Here is an 18,955-nt window from a genome sequence, read left to right on the forward strand (position 1 = left end):
AAAGCCGTCGAAGTGAAACGAGGCCGCTGAACGAGCGTGACACACAGCTCGAAAGCAGCTGAGCTTTTATTATGCCACACTTTAGCGCTTCCGCTCCTTCCGGTCGTGCGTATATGTGGTAAAGCAGCGCAGTTTTATCATACTAGAGATGTTTGAAAGTTCTGTTATAATGCTACTCTGTGCGGTCGTCACCTGTCTAATAAAAAAACATATTAATGCGTCTTTGGTTTTTCCATGTTTTCTACAAAACAAAACTGGAAATCGAGGGGTTATGACGTCATTGGCAGGCGACACAATGACACTATGGACACGCTTCGTGTCACTAGTTAAAATTGCTTATTTCTCTGGATTTAAACATTCTTCGAAACATTTGGGATAATGTAAGTACACAAGTCAGCAAAATATATAACACTATTCTAGTGGTTTTTGGATGTTTTAATAAAAAAATCTTACATATTGTGCCTTTAACGCAGTTTTTTATTATGAAAGTCTGTTGCTCACTGGCTGTGAATACACATACAGACAAACCATGGGTCACAGGAGGGGTGGGATGTTGATCAGTGCTGGCTTGGAATGGGCGTCATCACTCGTCTCAACCAATGAGAGCATTTGGGGTGGGCCTAAGACTGCAGCAGGCTCACTTTTAGCGCTCACGACTTCATAAGTGGGAAATAGGAAGTTTCCGATAGCACATGAAGACAGCGCGTACTGTGCCCGAGCCCAACTGAATCGCGTTCTAGCCCACCTCTTCCAACTGAGCCCGAGCGCGGCACGGAGCGATCACACTAGTCAAATGAGCCAGGCTTTGGGGGTCAAATGGTTAAGATTGCCTAGTTGAGAGTACACCCTTATTCTCCTGCATCCCGCACACACAAGTCTCTACCCACCCGCACTCGCCCATCAAGTGTTGCGTTGGGTCCCACGATAGTGCAGGTCTCTACTCGGAAGGTGCCTGTTATAATGTTATAATGGAGACTCTGGACAAGCATAACTTGTTTTTCTATAACAAACTATAAAATAGTTTCTATAAAAACGTTAATGCCCTGGCAGTGGCAGATAGCTTTGGTTTTATATTTAATTTGATTACATTAATGTTAGTTGTAATAAGTTGAGATTTACAAGAAATATTTTAACTGCTACTATGTAAAAGGAATACTGCTGTAAAAAAAGCACCTTATTTGTTTAAAGTGTTTGCAAACCAAATGTTATTGCACTTTTGTTCATATAGCAGTACTTTTAAATGAAAAAATTCGAGTCTTCGTTGTTGGGTTAGCTGCTGCTTTAGGCTGTGAAATAACATTGCACTGAATCTGTGTGAACTGTATCTCATCTTGTTTGTGCAGGCTTGAATATTCTCACAGGTCAACTCATATCAAAGGTGATTGTTGTAATACAGCAAGTATATGTCAACTTATTCTACTAACCCTAATCCTAACCTAACAGTCTACTCTAAGAGTTAGTAGACATGTAGTTGCTAATAAATGAAAATTAGTTGACATGTACTGTAGTTGCAAATTAATGAGAATTAGTTGACGTAGTTGGAAAGTTACTTACAGTTAGTAGAATGTCTAAAGTGGTCTATCAAAAAAAAAAGTGTAACCAACGTTTGGACAAAGATAAAATCATTTGCAATTTCTGTGCCACTAGTGTCATCAAACAAAATGGCCAAAATAATGCCTGTTTCATACATAATGTTCGTGAATGAGTTGTACCTGCTATATAGCCACAGCCTGGCCTAGAATAATGCAGATAAAAAAGCTGTAATTTGCTGAATTACAGAAGCAGAGGTCAAGTTATCACTGATTTATGTAAGGCTTTGTATGTTGATTGATTTACTTAATGTCATTTAAATTAAATTCAAAGCAAGAAAGATACATTTCATTTAGTAAGTACTGCAGTCTCAGATAAAAATACCTTCTAATGTTTCAGCTTGACAGTTTGTAGTTACTCTGCATTTTTAATATTTTTACATTATATTACTCAAGTAATAGCTGTATTTTTGAAGCGTCGGAGGCCACAGACCATAAACTGTGATGAGAGTTCAGGTCCATGTTTGTCTATGTTTCTTATTCTGGGTTTAATGTTGCTGGTGCAGACATTTAGACTAGAATGTGACCCTGCCATCTTAAATAGAACATTATGTCATTATTTACAATAAAGCTTCAACTTCCGAATCTCTGAGGTTAAGGGTTTGTTTATGTCTTTGCGTTGATAAGAGTGCTCCCAGCTTAAATGCTTGGTGATCGCTCTGTAGCAGCCAGATTTTTCGTACTGAGCTGTCTCTGCGCAGACCCGTGTCATTTTTAAGCTCTCGCCCTTGAAAGTTCAATTTAGGCGGAAGCTCTTCGACGTGACAAAATTTTGCCTCTGTAATTTTTCAGATTAACTCAAAACACTTCTATCGTTCTCCTGTAAAGCCTTCAGTTCAGCTGCGATTTCATGTTCTGCACTGCTGTTTTATTTACATTCTCTGTTCTCTGGCATTCATCGCTTGCCTATGTCTCACATAGATTGTGACTGGTGTTTTGTGTGTTTAAAGAAGTTGAGCACAGATTCTTAACCTGAAATTCAATGTTCACTCATCTGGTAGATAATAGCTATAGATGATAGATAGATAGATAGATAGATAGATATAGTAGGGGTAGAACGATACATGTATTCGTACCGAACCGTCACAGTATGGATATCTCGGTTCGGTGCATGAGGCCTTACAACGAATACAGGCAATGTACCCCCAATCCAGAAGGGGGCGCCCGCAGCAATGCAACGCTGTGTGATAACCGGCCGCCAGCAGAAGAACAGCGAATGCCATGAGTTGCGCAATGCGCACTTGGATTTGGGGGGGCCTTGAAAATATTTTTCTCTACAAAGGGGGGGGCCCGGCAGAAAAAGTTTGGGAACCACTGGCCTACTCAAACACACAATATTTAATTTAATTTAATTTAATTCATACAGGCTACCTTATGTTGCATGTTTGCACTTTTTGAGAAAAACAATGGCACAATAAAAAAAGACTTTTCAGGTCTGTCCAATCCCTCACTTTTTCTCGTTATATAAGGTTACAATATTTTGCCTGTAATTTTTTTTTTATCATATCACAATATAATATCGATATCGCCTGGACAGTGTAAAATATCGTGATATGAATTTTAGCTCATATCGCCCACCCCTAATAGATAGATAGATAGATAGACAAGCACACTAATAGATGGGTAGACAGGCGGACAGATAGAGATAGATAGACAAACACACAGATATGTGGATAGATAGACGGATAGACAGACAGACAATCAGACAAACATATGGATAGATTGATGGATAGGCATTCAGCTAGATAGATCGATAAAGAGACAGACAGACACACGGATAGATGGATAGATAGACGGCTGGATAGACAAGCACACAGATAGACAGACAGACAGACAGATGTACGGATAGATAGACTGATAAATAAACAGACAGACAGACAGATGGATAGATAGATGGATGGATAGACAAGCACACAGATAGACAGACAGACAGACGGATAGATAGATGTATGGATGGATAGATAGATTGATAGATAGACAAGCACACAGATAGATAGACGGACAGACAGACAGGTGTACGGATAGATAGACTGATAAATAGACAGACAAACAGATAAATGATAGACAGATGGATAGATAGACAAGCCCATGGATAGATAGACGTATGTATGGATAAATAGATTGATAAATATACAGACAAACAGATAGATAGATAGATAGATAGATGGATAGATAGACAGACAGACAGACGGATAGATGGATAGATAGATGGATGGATAGACAAGCACACAGATAGACAGACAGACCGACGGATAGATAGATGTATGGATAGATAGATCGATAAATATACAGACAAATGGATAGATAGATAGACAGACAGACAGATGGATAGATGGATGGATAGACAAGAACACAGATAGACAGACGGATAGATAGATGTATGTATGGATAGATAGCTTGATAAATAGACAAAAAGATAAATAGATAGATAGACAAGCCCATGGATAGATAGATAGATAGACAGACAGACAGATAGACATGAATAGATTGATAAATAGACAGACAAACGGATAGATGGATATATAGATGGATGGATAGATAGACAAGCCCATGGATAGATAGATGGATGGATAGACAGACAAGCACATGGATAGAAAGAAAGAAAGAGACAGATTAATCACATGTCCTAGATTCTTCCACCATCCTGTTGTTCCTCTTCACTCCATGGCTCTGTCTTCATCACATCCCCCATCACTCTCTCTGGGGAGGATGCCTGTCCTGTGGAGGGGGGGGTATCAGTGGGCTGAGCCTGAGGAGAGGGAGAACAGACAGACAGACAGATGGATAGATAGATGGATGGATAGACAAGCACACAGATAGACAGACAGACAGACGGATAGATAGATGTATGGATGGATAGATAGATTGATAGATAGACAAGCCCATGGATAGATAGATGGATGGATAGACAGACAAGCACATGGATAGAAAGAAAGAAAGAGACAGATTAATCACATGTCCTAGATTCTTCCACCATCCTGTTGTTCCTCTTCACTCCATGGCTCTGTCTTCATCACATCCCCCATCACTCTCTCTGGGGAGGATGCCTGTCCTGTGGAGGGGGGGGTATCAGTGGGCTGAGCCTGAGGAGAGGGAGGCAGGATCTGCTCTAAGCCCTGAGGCCTCAATTCTCCTCCACTGCCTGTAATGAATGGAAAGTCTGACCTGGTTGTGCTGCAGCCTGGGCTCATATTGACCTGGTTCTCCTCCACACCATCGTGCATCATCTCACCACTGTGGTGTTAGAGCAGCCCCAGGGCCCTCCTTTAACCAGCCCTTCCTCCATCCACATGCCCGCGGATGTGACGCTCTCGCAGAAACCCACAATGTCACTGCACCTTAAATCAGTGCTCTGAACGGCCCCTGTAGCCCAGTGGCTGACCAAATAACCCACTCCAGACATCAACAAAGCTTTCTAGTGCAGGCCTGCTGGAGTGAAGAAAGGTCAGATGCAATGAATAGAAGAACTTGAAATGGACAGTTTCGTATTTGAACGTACATATATACGGTAATTGGTAATTCATTTGTAAACAAAGACTTTTCCTGCGTTCCATAATCCGTTTTATATTCGCCGTAGTAAACACTCCCATTCTAAACCGTTAATGGCCTCAGTGATTGAATGTTTTATTTTAGCCCATAATGAGGCCTTTATAAACATTAAATATCCGCTTCTAATCAACAGACACTGGAGGCAAATCTTAAAATGACCTTATAGTCTCCTTTAATCAATCCGCATTAAGCCAGTGTCGCACGCTTTGTCTCTCTCATTCTTTTATGCGAGTGTTTCGCAGTAAATAATTATCGCGTTAGGTGACCTGATTATTTTTCCTCTGCATATTCAATTACTTTCAGTATGTGCAGGACAGCTAGTGGCCGTGTTGTTATGTAACGATCTGTTGCCGTGCAGGAAAATCATCCGCTCTGCGCCGAATGCCGGACCGTCCCTGGGGCGGTGGACTTCTCCTCCAATCAAGCTAATGCAGGAGGAACAGTGTGGAGAGCGCTTGTTGAGGGGGACAGGAGCAGGCCGAGTTTGTTCTGACCGCACTTAGTAAAACAGACAGGCACAGAGGGGCCGGCTAAAGTTCCCCCTGACGTTCTCTGTATTCAGACGGCTCAGGTATAATAACTGTGCGTGTTTGTGGAGGAAGGATGCCTGCAGCTGGACTAGTGTGGGTGAATTTACTTTTAATTAGTGTCTAATTACTGTAAATTCGCTTTCACGCTAAAACCGTGGAATCATGTCTTAAGTTAGAATGGCATTTGTGTCAGAAACATGGCCTTTGTGGGTAGTGCACATGGTCTGATGAGCTGCACACTGACAGGTGAATAAAAAAGAATGAAAGAAAAACTGTGCAGAGAAAATGAATTTATTTTATTTTTGAGATTACATGCTCTGTATTAATTCAGCATTTTTGTGTGTGTGTGTGTTTTAAGTTTATGCTTATCACACACCCCTCTCTCTCCAAGACTTGTGAAGCAAACCTTTCCATGACCCAAACAAGGATTGACTATAATAATAATAATAATAATAATATTATTATTATCATCATTTTATGTTGATTTTACATTTATTTAAGGGTTTCATTTTACAGAAAAGATTTTTTTCTCACCAAGGCTACATTAATTTGCTCAAAAATACAGTAAAAACAGTAATATAATGATTTAAAATAACAGTATTCTGTTTAATATATTTAGAAATGTGGTTTATTCCTCTGATTACAAAGCTTAATTTTTCAGTCACATGATCTTTCAGAAATCGTTCTAATATGCTGATTTTGTGATCAAGAAATATTTCCGCTTACCATTTTTGAAAAAACAATTTTTTTATAGTTTTTTTTTTTTTTTTTTTAATTTGGTTCTTTGCAACAGCAATTCTTTGAAATTTAAATATTTTGTAACTTTATAAATGTCCTTAGTGTCACTTTAATCGATTTTTAATGCGTCCTTGCTCACTAAAAGTATTAATTTCTTTCTTACACCAAACTTTTGAATGGTAATGTACTTATGATTAAATTAGTCACAGCTAATGTAAATAAACACATTGAATCACAGAAAAAACAGTTTATCAAAAAAAAAAAGAAAAGAAAAAAAAATAACCCAAACTTTTGAATTGTAGTGTTTTTATGATTAAATCAAAGTTACCACAGTTAATCACATAATACCATGTGGTTCATTACTGAGTTTAAATAATAATAATAATAATAGCGATAATAATAATAATAAGAATAATTTCACAGTAATAATATTAATTCAAATTTATAATAAAACCCCCAAAATACAAAAAAAGTATTTTAATTTAGCAAAATATTTTAACATTAAAAGCACTTTCAAAAAAAAAAAGAAAAAAAAGTTGGTTCTTATCTTTGATAGTTCAGGACTGGGGTAGCGTCTCAGCCAGTATACATAGGATTTAAAATAGATTAGTGCTGGTGTTTTAGTGTGTGAGCGTGTGATACAATCAGGCCGGGCTGTGTTCGGCTCCCTGTTTTCCGCAGCACATCCAGGCATCTGTGATTATCCTCTCACGGCCACAGAGGGAGCTTTTCTCACTCTGTCTGCGATAATGAGGGAGAGACTCGCAATGCCCTCAAGTCATTTCCTTTCTCCTCCCCCTTCTCCTCTTTTTCACTCTATCACTCATTCTTCATCGGCATCATGACTTCACTCCTCCACACGTCTCAGTTCCTGCTCCACTATTTCATCTGTGATTATGGCTGTAATGACAGCTGCTTCTTTTTGTTTAGATGTTTCTCCACTGTTTTGTTTATGAATGCACCATGTACCAAAGATACATTTTGGTAGACCTTTTTTTACAGTCCTGTTCCGCAAGTACTTATTATAGTAATTACAGTAACTGGGTAAAAACTAGGTACTAATACCAAACCTACCCCTAAACCTAATCTTAACCCATGTAGTCATCTTATATAGCCCAGTGCTTTCTTAGGTAGGTACACTGTAAGTGCACATACTGTAAAATAAAGTGCATATAGAAGTTCTGATTCTGTTTTTGCCTGTATTTTGGATGCTGTAGTGCTGTTGAAACTTCATTAGTCAGTAAGATTCTCTAGAAAGCTTATCTGGATGAGATTTGCTTGGCTATGGCTATGTTGTTCCGCTGGCAATACCAGCACTAACCAGCTCAAATCAGCAATCCATGCTGGTCGTTTCAGCATGGAACATTTTGTACTCTATTGATTTGTGTTGTCTTGTATTACCAGGTGAAGGACTGTACAGCTGTTGAGACCTCCACCTTGCTGACTGATCTGATCATCGGGCTGCAGCAGCTGTCATGGATCTGAAGGAGCGCAGGCACCGTACACTGACCCACGGCTGCTGTGGGAAAGATTTCCAGTTCACCACCTCCTCCCTGGACCACGACGAATGCCGCGTACCCACCCAGAAGTCCTACAGCTCCAGCGAGACCCTGAAGGCTTTCGATCATGAGTCGCGCCTGCATTATGGGGGATGTGTGACTGACCTGGTGCATCATGAAGCAGATGAGTTCACCAGACAAGGAGGTAAAAACACAAAAATCTACCACAAAGTATAGACATGCTCACGTAAACAGCACAGCATTGGCCAACATACAAAGTTCAGCCCTAAATAATCATATATACAGTATTTATTTGTTTGTTTTTTATTTACTATTTTGACAAAAATGAATACTTTTATATATTAAAGATGCATTCAGTTGATCACAGTTGACAAGAAAGATATTTATAATGTTGCAAAAGAAGTCTATTTTAAATAAATGCTGTTCTTTGGTACTTTCTATCAGAGAATCTACTGATTTCAACAATGATAAGAAATGGAAGATAATAAGAAAACGATTTATTGAATCATTTGACACTCATTAAATCATGTGACACTAATGGCTGCTGATAATTCAGTACAAAACATAATGAATCATACATAGAAATATTAAATATTATAATATTATTGTAATAATATTGTACACTGTATTTTTAATCAAATAAATGCAGCTTTGCCTTGGTGAGCATACAAGTTTTTTTTTTTCAGTAAAATCATTTTTATTTTTAATCTTAGAGACCCCAAACTTTTGAATGAAAATGTGTATATAACAAACTGTACAATATTTTGCCTTTAATTATGACATATGCACAATGTTTAGCACTACCAAATTACACACAGTTTAGTTTAACTTTACTGTAAATCAATAAAAAATGTGATGGTTAGGTTTTGTTTTAGACCAGATTTGCTTGGTGGCACTTATGTGTGCACTAGAGACAAAGTGCGATAATAGAAACATTAGCCATGAGTATGCTAACTAGTCCGTTCAGTCATTTGAGCCTTGCATACTACAGTTAAAAGTATAAATGTATGAATCTCATAAAGGTGCAAATGTTTCAAAGGAAGAAAATTATTTCATTTTATAAATATTATGTTTTGTTCATAACTTGTAGTTTTTTCTAAATGTAAAGGGCCACTTAACATGTTACTAAACTGAAATTAAAGGAAAAATAAAATCAGTGTGCTTCATTTTTCATGATAGTTCTGCTCTAAAAAGGCAGCATACTGTAACTCTGCCAACAAAAAACGATGGTTCAGTCTAAAAGACTGTTTAGGCAGTGTGTATCCACTGTGTTTTGCTTTTGATACATTTAGACGTATCAGGAATCATTCTGAAATCAGATCATGGTTCACTTTACATTCTCACACCTAGTTAGAGACTAACATCACTTAATTTCACTCTTATTTTAGGGTATGGGCAGAGAAAATGTTAGGGTGATGATAGTGTGATTAGATGTTTTTGGACATGGATATCTGTGCTTCTACATGACATATGGTGTACAGTGAAGGTGTGAAACACAAAAGCAGGACAGTGTATTCAGTTGCAGGCCATGCCACCGATAGCTAATCCCTCTGCTCTGTGTTTACGCATGCTGCTGGAGAAAAAATGCAACCCGATCTCAGAGCGGTTATTTCAGTTACAGGAAGTACCTCCAATTCCGCCCCCTGCTGCTTCAAATGTGTCAACAATTCCCAGCAGACGTTCCTCAGATTGATGCCGCTGATCCGCCGTCACCTGTTCAGTCTTAGCCATCTTATAACTTACGTCGGTCGACCCACTTCATGCCTCAGGCTGTAGACTTGTTGCTGACTCTATGCAGGGATGTTCGGCACAGTGCCAAACTGCAGATGCATGCGAAAATAGCAGCAGGCCTTTGATTGAAGGTGACTGGCTTACTAGCTCAGACTCGACTGATTGGTTCAGATGCGGTAACCCTTGTTTTACGTCCTATTTTGAATGTCTTTGATGATGCTAATAAGAGAAGTCAACCACTTCACCTGAGGCTGGCTAGAAAAGGAAGCAGTAACAGGAAGAGAGAGCGAGTTCTATGGTGTTATAATGAGCAGGCTGCCGTGGATCCGGAGCGAAGCCGTGGATGGGTCATCTTTGAAAAAGGCGGTGTCAGGCCTGCGAGTCGTCCTCTGCGTGAGCCGCTGCCGGTGCCGCATTGATTGCACCCAAATGGATTCCAACTCGATGTCATTGATCACAGCCAGACCGAGCGAAAGAGGAAGACAAACCCGCCGGAGAGATTGCAGCCTCTTTTCTCTCCCTCCATTCAACTGTTTCTTGCCACAGCACTTAGCCGCTGACAACAGATCCCAGAGCTCTCGCAGCCCGGGGTGGAGTGGCCTGCGGTCCCTGGGGGACGTGCGGTGACAGTGACAGTGAGCAAGAATTATGGGTAGGTGTAGAGAGCTGGTTGGAGGGAGGACAGATAGACAGACTGACAGGCGCAGCGGCTGTGGAGAAGCAGAGAGTTGGTGACCGTCAGATTGATGCCGCTCGGCTACTTAAGGCGATAGCGGCTCTCTGACTGCAGATGCATCCGTGGGAAGTGTTGCCACGGGAGACTAACAGCGTGCAGGGGCCATATGTAACAGCACTCAAAGGGCACTGCCAAATTATGCTGCTCTCTCCCGCTCACTCACATAGTCATCACGGCCCACGTTAACGGTTGCGCGGAGAGGAAGCGAAATATTACTTTTCAACTTTTTAAGAGAGCTATTTTCTGTCCGAATGAACAGTCCAACCTTTCACTCTGACTCCATTTGGTGTTTGGAGACGCTGCATGCTCCTAATGCTCCTCTGAGTCACGCTGAGAGCAGATTTGACTCTTAATGCTCTACACTTTAAGTCTCTTTGCTCTGTGGGATATGAGGACATGCTCACAGGTCAGGATTGTCAATCAGACAACATTAATACTGTACTTAAAGCATTCATGGAGTACTTTTTTTGTGTGTACTATATGTTTTGTATTTTTTAGGGATACATGTTACTTTTCATCTTAAAAGTACTTTTCACTTGTCATCTTTCTCATTCATTCATTCATTCATTCATTCATTCATTCATACATACATACATACATACTTAATTGGTTGTGCTTGTTTCCAGTTCATATTTTGCCATCATCTAACACTCACTTATAGGTAATCTTAACAACAAAAAAATATATAATAAATGAATAAAAATAAATAAATAAAACATTAATTTAATTAAATGTAATTCATAGCAAATCTCAAATTGAACATCTATTTTATACTGTATGTTACAATGATGATTCACTTGTAGCATTTAAAACTAGTGATTTAGATTTTAAGTGTTTTATTGTTAACTTCGTTTAAAGCATTTTATCTATACGAAATAGTATAACATTTTTATAATATAAATTGGTTAGTGGAAAATGACTAAAAAGTCATAAATAATTAAGAAAATATATTTTTACATTTTTTTAATAGCAATTAAGAATTTTAATAGCAGCACATTCCTATTAGCTTTATGCAGCCAGTTTTCAAGTTGTAATTCTTTTTAAAGATCTTAGAGTAATTATTAGATCTTAGCCATTTCATTAAGATCACACTGAAGAAGAATAAAAAGGTAAACGTTTTTAATAATCTGTTTATTTACATTTAGCCAGAAATAGTCAATTACATGTATTGTTAAAATAATTACTTCACTCAAAAATATACAAACTGCATGCACACACATAAAATCTCTCCATTTTTGAATTATAATTAAAAGATAACCCACCCCAAAATTTAAATTGTCATTATTTACTAACCCTCATGTCAATCCAAACCTATATGGCTTTCTTTTTTTTTTTTTCTCCTGTGGAGCATAATAGAAGATATTTAAGAATGTTGGTGACCAAACACTTTTAGTTCCCTTTGACTTCCATTATATAAACAAAAAATACAGTTGAAGTCACTGGGAACGAAACAAAATACCATTTTCTGTTCCACAGATAAAATAAAAATGCATACAGATTTGGAACAACATGAGAATGTGTAAATAACGCCAGAATTTCCATTGTTGTGTGGACTATCGCTTTAAGTAATTTACGATTAGTTGTTAGGAGTGGCATTTTAGCCAGAACAGTGGAAAATTGCACTTAATCAGTCAAAATGGTTGTAAATGACATAGTATTGAATTGATGAGGTGAGGTAGATTCCTAGTATCCCGTGCTTTGATTATAATTGATCTGGCCACTTATTTCTATAAACAGATGTGTTAGACGTCTCAGTAATGGCCCCTCTTAGGTGAAAATGAAACCTGAGCTGGGCTCTTTGGCTCACTGGTGGCTCTCAAGCGTACGGTCCAGCTGCGAGCAGTAGGGCAGTAGATCGAATGTTCCATCACTCTCCGCCCCTCTATGTCTTCACACCCCTGCAGGGGCACATCAGTGTCTGTAGAGGCACATCAGTGTCTGCACAGGCCTTCAGTAGAGACGGCCCGTCCTGCAACACCATCAACTGCAGCAAGCTTTTTATTTGTTGCTTCTCAGCATTTGTGTTGAGGACACTATTGACAGCACTTTTTTTTGTAGGGAGGCTAATTTAATTTGTTAAATTAGTGCAATTAATTATAAATTTAAATAAATAAATAAAATGATAAAAAATGAACTTTTCAATCAATTGACAATGACAGCCCTACCTGACTGTATTAAATGTGCATCTGGGTCTTTTATAGACGGTCATCACTTGTCACGCCACACAGAATGACAATTAGTTGCCGAACTAATGAGTTTCACATCAGGAGCTTTAGCGGTCCCTCTGGGTGTTTGTTTGGATCCAGTTTGATCCTGGATTTGTGTGTTGGTTCTTGTTCCAAACGTCACAGGCTCTGTTGTGGATTTCAGAGGACCACGGCATTCTGCCTAACCCCTAATTCCTACTTTATGAGCGATCTAAAACAAGCTGATACCTTGCGCGTGGTATTCAGAGAGAAGCAAGAAGGAGCTAGTCATATTCTGTTAAGGAGCCCGTCAGCAGTTTGTTTGTGACATTGTACTCGACTTTTCCCTCTCCGTCCCACTCTCATCACCCCACGGCTGCTGTTTTGATGTGGAACAAGCTGTCAAGTCACGCATTTCATTGATTATTTTATTTTGTTGATTCTGTGCTTTGTTGGTGTATCGCAGTAAATCTAGGCAGGAAAAGATCAAATGGAGAACAAAAGAACCTGCGGGTATTAAATATAAAAGACTGTGAGATTAAATGCAGTCTCTCCCTCTCTGTCTCTCGCTGTCCTCGTCACATTCTATTTCTCATTGCCCTGTAGCCTCGTCCACTCTCCCCAACACCCTGAAACTCTTTTCACATCAACCTTGAGACAGCTGAGAGTTTTCTTGTTTGCTCATTGATGGCTTGGGAATTGGTTTCAAGTGTCCCTGAATCTTCAGACGCCTCCTCTGACTGTAACTGCTTGTCAGGGCATACAAGCAAAGAAGTTCAATTCAAGGCAAAGATTTGTATGCCTCGGGTATTTAATTAACCCCAAAAACATCAGAAATATGTTCAAACATTGATCCTTTAGACATGGTACAAAACCTTAACTGCATTACCTTGCATTAGTTTATCAAATAGCAACATTTTCATTTGCACGTTTTAAAAAGAATGTACCATTTCAGTTGATTTCTCTTTATTTTATAAAAACAATTTCCTCACTACCCTTAAAACCATTTGTCCTCAGACCAACTTAATTTGTCCATTATTTATAAATCTGTTTTTTTTCTTCTATTTTTATTTATTTTATAATTAATTAAATATAATAATAAAAAAATTGATTAATAATTAATTTATTATTATTATTAGAATAGTGTATATGTAAATTATATATATTATATTAATTTAGTCTTTATTTAAGTAAGTATTTAAGTGCTTATTTTCTGTCAAAACTTTGTGTCAATTCTGTCATGCATTTGCAACATTAGAAAAACAAAAACTGGTCAAGTACAAAATTTAGCTCAACACCTAAAGATGTTCTGTCTCACTTTGGTACCAGTTCAATAGATCAAGCTGAAAATCATTTGAAACCACTCTGTAATCTCAATTCATTAACTCACTGTAGTGTATGATACCTTTTTGACACATTATTTTTGTATCTGACTAGGGCTGTCGCGATTCGTCGATTTTATTCGACTATTCGATTTTTACAAATCCTCGACTTCATTTTGCTCTCGTCGACTAACCATCAAAATACTGGAAGTGGCGCATTTCACGGACGAGAATCCGTAAAACACATTTAGACCGTTTCCCAAGGCTGCATGATATATTAAACCCATTTAAAAATCATAATTAAGCATAATTGTGAATTCACAAACGCTACGATTTAATTAAATAATTATATGTGATGCAGTTCTAATGCAGTATATGCGCTTTAATTATTTACATGCGTCTAGGTTAAGTACGTGCGTCACACAGCGGCTCCGTTCACAGTAGTTCCACAGGAACTGTTATCATTTACATGTGAGGAGCGGCTGAAACTCCATCTCTGCATGTTGTTGTGAGTTTGGGTTTATTATAACATTCATCTGGGAACGCAACATGCACCATTTCATCCGATTTGTAAGGTAAATCATTTATAAATATATGCAAACTCAGGAGAAAACATCGCGGTTTCAAACCCTCACTCTGAGTTTACACGTTTTGATGTCCACATATTCATTTAATTACAGTGGCCATAGCATTTCTGTCCTAAAGAAATGGCAAAATATTAAAGATTAAGTGGACATTTAAATTAAATGGAGCTTGGTCAATATTAAACAAGCATAAGATCGCACAGCAATGTGTAAAAACAATCATCAGGCCGTTGGCGCCCTCTGCAGGCCCTTGTTGTAATGCGTAATTTACATTAGCTCTATTGTTTATAATACATTATGTATTTTAACAGTTTTGTTCAATAAAACCATATGATTTCTTGCTTTTGATACTTTATTTGAACTAATTATTATTGCCTCATTGCTATTATATATGTATTTTAAGTAATTTTAAAGACTATTGTTCACTTACATCTATTTTTATTACCACAAAAAAATTATTTATAATTATAGGGCCCTATGTAATCCGTTTTATTTCCAAATTCAGTTTTTTTTCCATTTTTATTTTTTCATTCAGTTTTAATGGTTAAATAAAATTGTATTAATCAAAAAGCCTGTCTAATTAATTGAGTTCTACAGTTTTATCTTTAACAAATTCTGTTTTCCATTATTTTCTGGATTCCATTTTAATGGTTCCATTACATTTTAATAATCAAAAGCATCTCCAATTCATTGATTTTATTTAAAATAAATTTTAATGGCGTTTTTTTCTTCTTCTTTTTTTTCAGAAATACTGCACATTTGCATTTTTCTCCTAAATAAATTCTGGTAAATAACATTTCTGGTAAATACTCCTTTAAAAAGTGTTTTTTGATTATAATTTTATTATTAGTAGACTAGAACATGTGGATATGTTGTCATTCTTACACTATAATACTGAACTTTGATTTCAGTGATTTGGACTATGAGATGGACACTTGCTTCTTGCACTCTATGTTGCACTTTACTTTTGCTTAAAAAAAAATTGGATTTCATTTGGTTTAATAAAATATAGTTTAATAAAATATTCTTAAGTAAAATTGCTGATTTTTTTTGTGGGAAATTAATCATTTAGATTAATCGATAAATTAGTCGATAGATTAATCGATTCAGTGATTTGGACTATGAGATGGACACTTGCTTCTTGTTGCACTTTACTTTTGCTTTAAAAAAAGGATTTCATAGAAATTTGGATTTCATTTGGTTTAATAAAATATAGTTTAATAAAATATTCTTAAGTAAAATTGTTGATTTTTTTGTGGGAAATTAATCGTTTAGATTAATCGATAAATTAGTCGATAGATTAATCGTTAATCAATAGTTGATTATGAGGTTGTTTTTTGTTGTTGTTGTTGTTGTTGTTCTCCAGTTTCGTAGTGTGTTCTGTCCCAGTACTCAGAATTAGCATTTAAGAATTATACATTTAACAATGCATATTTGGTATTTGGACAGTCTCCACTCACGGCTGATCTTAGGTTGTACATATATGCCAGCAGGCTTACAATAATTGCATTAACATGTCGCTTAATCTTTTAAGAATTTAATATGGCATATTCTTGCTGAAAGCCATTAATCTGTTCTGGAATCTCTCAAGGCAAATGCACATTATGATCACAGCCAACATTGTTTCATTATGTTATCTTGATTCCCATGAGGGCTGAATCATTTAATGAAAAATGTAATTGTATATGCATATATGTACACATGGCCTCTGCTATTTAGTCCAAATAATTTTTTTTTTCTTTTTGGTAGCAAATACTATTTATATGATTATTTTTACTACTACTACTAATAACAGCATTTTTTAAAATTAGTTTTGTTAGTTTATTTTTTATTGTGTGTGTGCGTGTGAAAAGTGCCATACCCTTCACAAACAGCTAGTTTAAAATTAGAATAGCTTGCAGGATTGGCATGGGGCCATTTTACCTTTTATAAAGATAAGGTTAAAAACTATGACTTTTTCTGATTGGATTTATGCTTAAAGCTGCTGACATGAAATGACTATAAATAAAAACATGTGAGCTCTATATTAAAGCTAATACATTGCTTGGCAACTGCAAACAACTTACAGATATAATAATATAGGTTACTAGTTATGTCCCTAGTTATGGGTCTCGGTCCTTCAAGTCCTACCTCCGAACACCCTTTTGTCCATGGCAGCTGCAGTGGGTGGTTGAGAAGCCTAATGAAGGAGCTTACCACGGTACCAGTGCACCATATCCAAAAAGACAAGACTCAGTGGGCAGTCTGAGCCCTGAAGGCCATCAGGGGGTCAGCTGGTGCTTAATAGCACTCATGACATGCCAGTTAAACTCACAGTTTGGACAGCTGTGACACCTCTTCTGACACCAGCCTGCTAAGCTCTGTCTAATTGCAGATGGCATTCCCTGTATCTTAAAGGCTGTTGTTTTATCCCTCCGTAGGAAGGATTCTTTTAATTATTGAATGTTTGGTACAGTATAGCGTGGCTAAGTGGCTGCAATTTGGGGCGCTTTTGCCCTTGGGTTCAATTATGGCACTACGCTGCCGAGTGCAGGGTATTTAATACTTTGTCAAATCCAGTCTTATAAAGCATCTCGCTCAGTGCCTGGAGACTCTCCGTAAAACATTCAGACATTTCTCATGTTTTTTTTTTTCTTCAGAGGTTAAAATGACACTTTGTGTAATGAGCAGCGAGCTTGTGGTGTAATGGGAAATACTGAAGGTCTCATAAATTAGAGATACGTTTTGGTGCTCTCTCGATTGATTAGTAAATACAACTCAAGCTATTATACGGGTGTAATGGAGTGCCAAATGCAGACAGATGTTTCGATAAAGTTGTCACCACAAATTTACAAACTGTTAACCAGATGCCACCAATGGGACCCCAACTCGAATGGCAAAAAAATATATACTCACCCTCTTAGCGCTCCCCAAGGATTTAGATCTGCTTCCTTCAGGTCTTCAAACATGTCATGCTTTTGCAGCATATGTGATGGTGTTATTACCAAGGGCTTATGTCAGGTGCTTTATGAGAAACAAAATGGCTCCCAGTGGGGTCAGATCTATTTCTGCGGCCCAATTAAAAGGTGTTGAGTGGCCGTGCGGTGCAGGTGGCTCACATGGGGCAGGGCGTTTGACACTGAGGGCCCTGTTCTTGCTTAGCTGTTAACTCTATGTCCCAACATTAATGGGGGCCCTAATGATGTGCTATGCATCTTGGGAGCAAAGTATGCTGTGAAAACTCACCGGACGCCCACTGCTGAGCGTCAACCCTCTCAATTAACACCCTGCCCTTCTGAGACCACCGATGATAGCATATACCACCTACAGCGCCAGCACGCCCCACGCAGGATCTGATGTCACAGGGACAGGTAGGAGGCTCTGAATCAGACAGCGTGCTAGATGTGTTCCTCACACGTTCAGCCAAGATGAAGCGGCTGTTTCCGCTCGGTATCTGCAGTGCTGGGAGACGTTATTTTTACTGTAGGGTGTTAAAATATTGTGCAATTTATGTATTAAAAGTAACTAGTCGTGTCACATCTTGACATTTTATACTGAAAACGTGTCTAGTTATTTTTTCTGTTGCGTTTTTCAGCACTAGTTGAGAAAGTGCTTGTGTGTTTTAAATTTAGTGCTGTCAAAATAAAAGCCATTTAATATAAAGTTAAATAAATATAAAAAAAAAAAAAAGTTTTTTTAGATTGAAGTGACAGTAAAGAAATGTATAATGTTACAAAAGATTTCTATTTCAAATAAATGCTGTTTTTTTCAAGCTTTGTATTCTTTACTTTACTTTACTTTTAGTCATTTAGCAGACGCTTTTATCCAAAGCGACTTACAAATAAGAAAAAGTAATTAAAACTAAAAGCTAAAACTCTATAAATACTATATATATACACATTTAAGAAAATAAAAGAAATTAAATAAAAATGACAAATGCATACAACAACATTTCAAAACTAAACATTTAAATGAAAACAAAAAAATAAAGCTAAAAACAATTCAAAATATTAAAAGAACAAAAGGTATGATTATAATAATGATTCTAACATAACACTAAGCCAAACACCAAAAAACATCTACATATGTACAGCCACACACATATACATATACATGTATATAAATACATTCAATATATATATATTATTTCATTTCCATTATGTTGAAGTACTGAAATAACTCAAATGAAATACAACTAAAACTTAATAAAAAACCTATATAGACATAATAAAAAACTAATAACATGACAACATTACTACAACTGTAACTTTAATTTGTATTCATCAAAGAACCCAAAATAAAATAAAATACTTATGTATCACAGTTTCCACAAAAATAATAAACAGCATAACTGTTTTCAACATTGATAATAATAAAAAAATAATAATTAAAAAAATGTCTCTTGATCACTAATTTCTGAAGGATCATGTGACACTGAAGACTGGTGTAATGATGTTGAAAAATCAGCTTTGCCATCACAGGAATAAATAA

At 37.2% G+C, this 18,955-nt stretch overlaps 1 protein-coding gene across 10 annotated transcripts in view; it reads left to right on the forward strand.

The window, feature by feature from the left end:
* Positions 1-18,955, forward strand: part of LOC107707213 (teneurin-2-like) — a 312,784-nt gene that overhangs the window by 48,308 nt on the left and 245,521 nt on the right. For all 10 annotated transcript variants that reach the window (XM_016511148.1, XM_016511146.1, XM_016511150.1 and 7 more), the window contains one exon: positions 7,811-8,110. In XM_016511148.1, the coding sequence (XP_016366634.1) occupies positions 7,882-8,110 (229 nt within the window). In that variant the 5' untranslated portion in view covers positions 7,811-7,881. The remainder of the gene's footprint in view (positions 1-7,810; positions 8,111-18,955) is intronic.

The sequence above is a fragment of the Sinocyclocheilus rhinocerous genome, unplaced genomic scaffold (genome assembly GCF_001515625.1).
Source record: "Sinocyclocheilus rhinocerous isolate Xijiao unplaced genomic scaffold, SAMN03320098_v1.1 scaffold174, whole genome shotgun sequence".
In the NCBI taxonomy this organism is placed as follows: Eukaryota; Metazoa; Chordata; class Actinopteri; order Cypriniformes; family Cyprinidae; genus Sinocyclocheilus; species Sinocyclocheilus rhinocerous.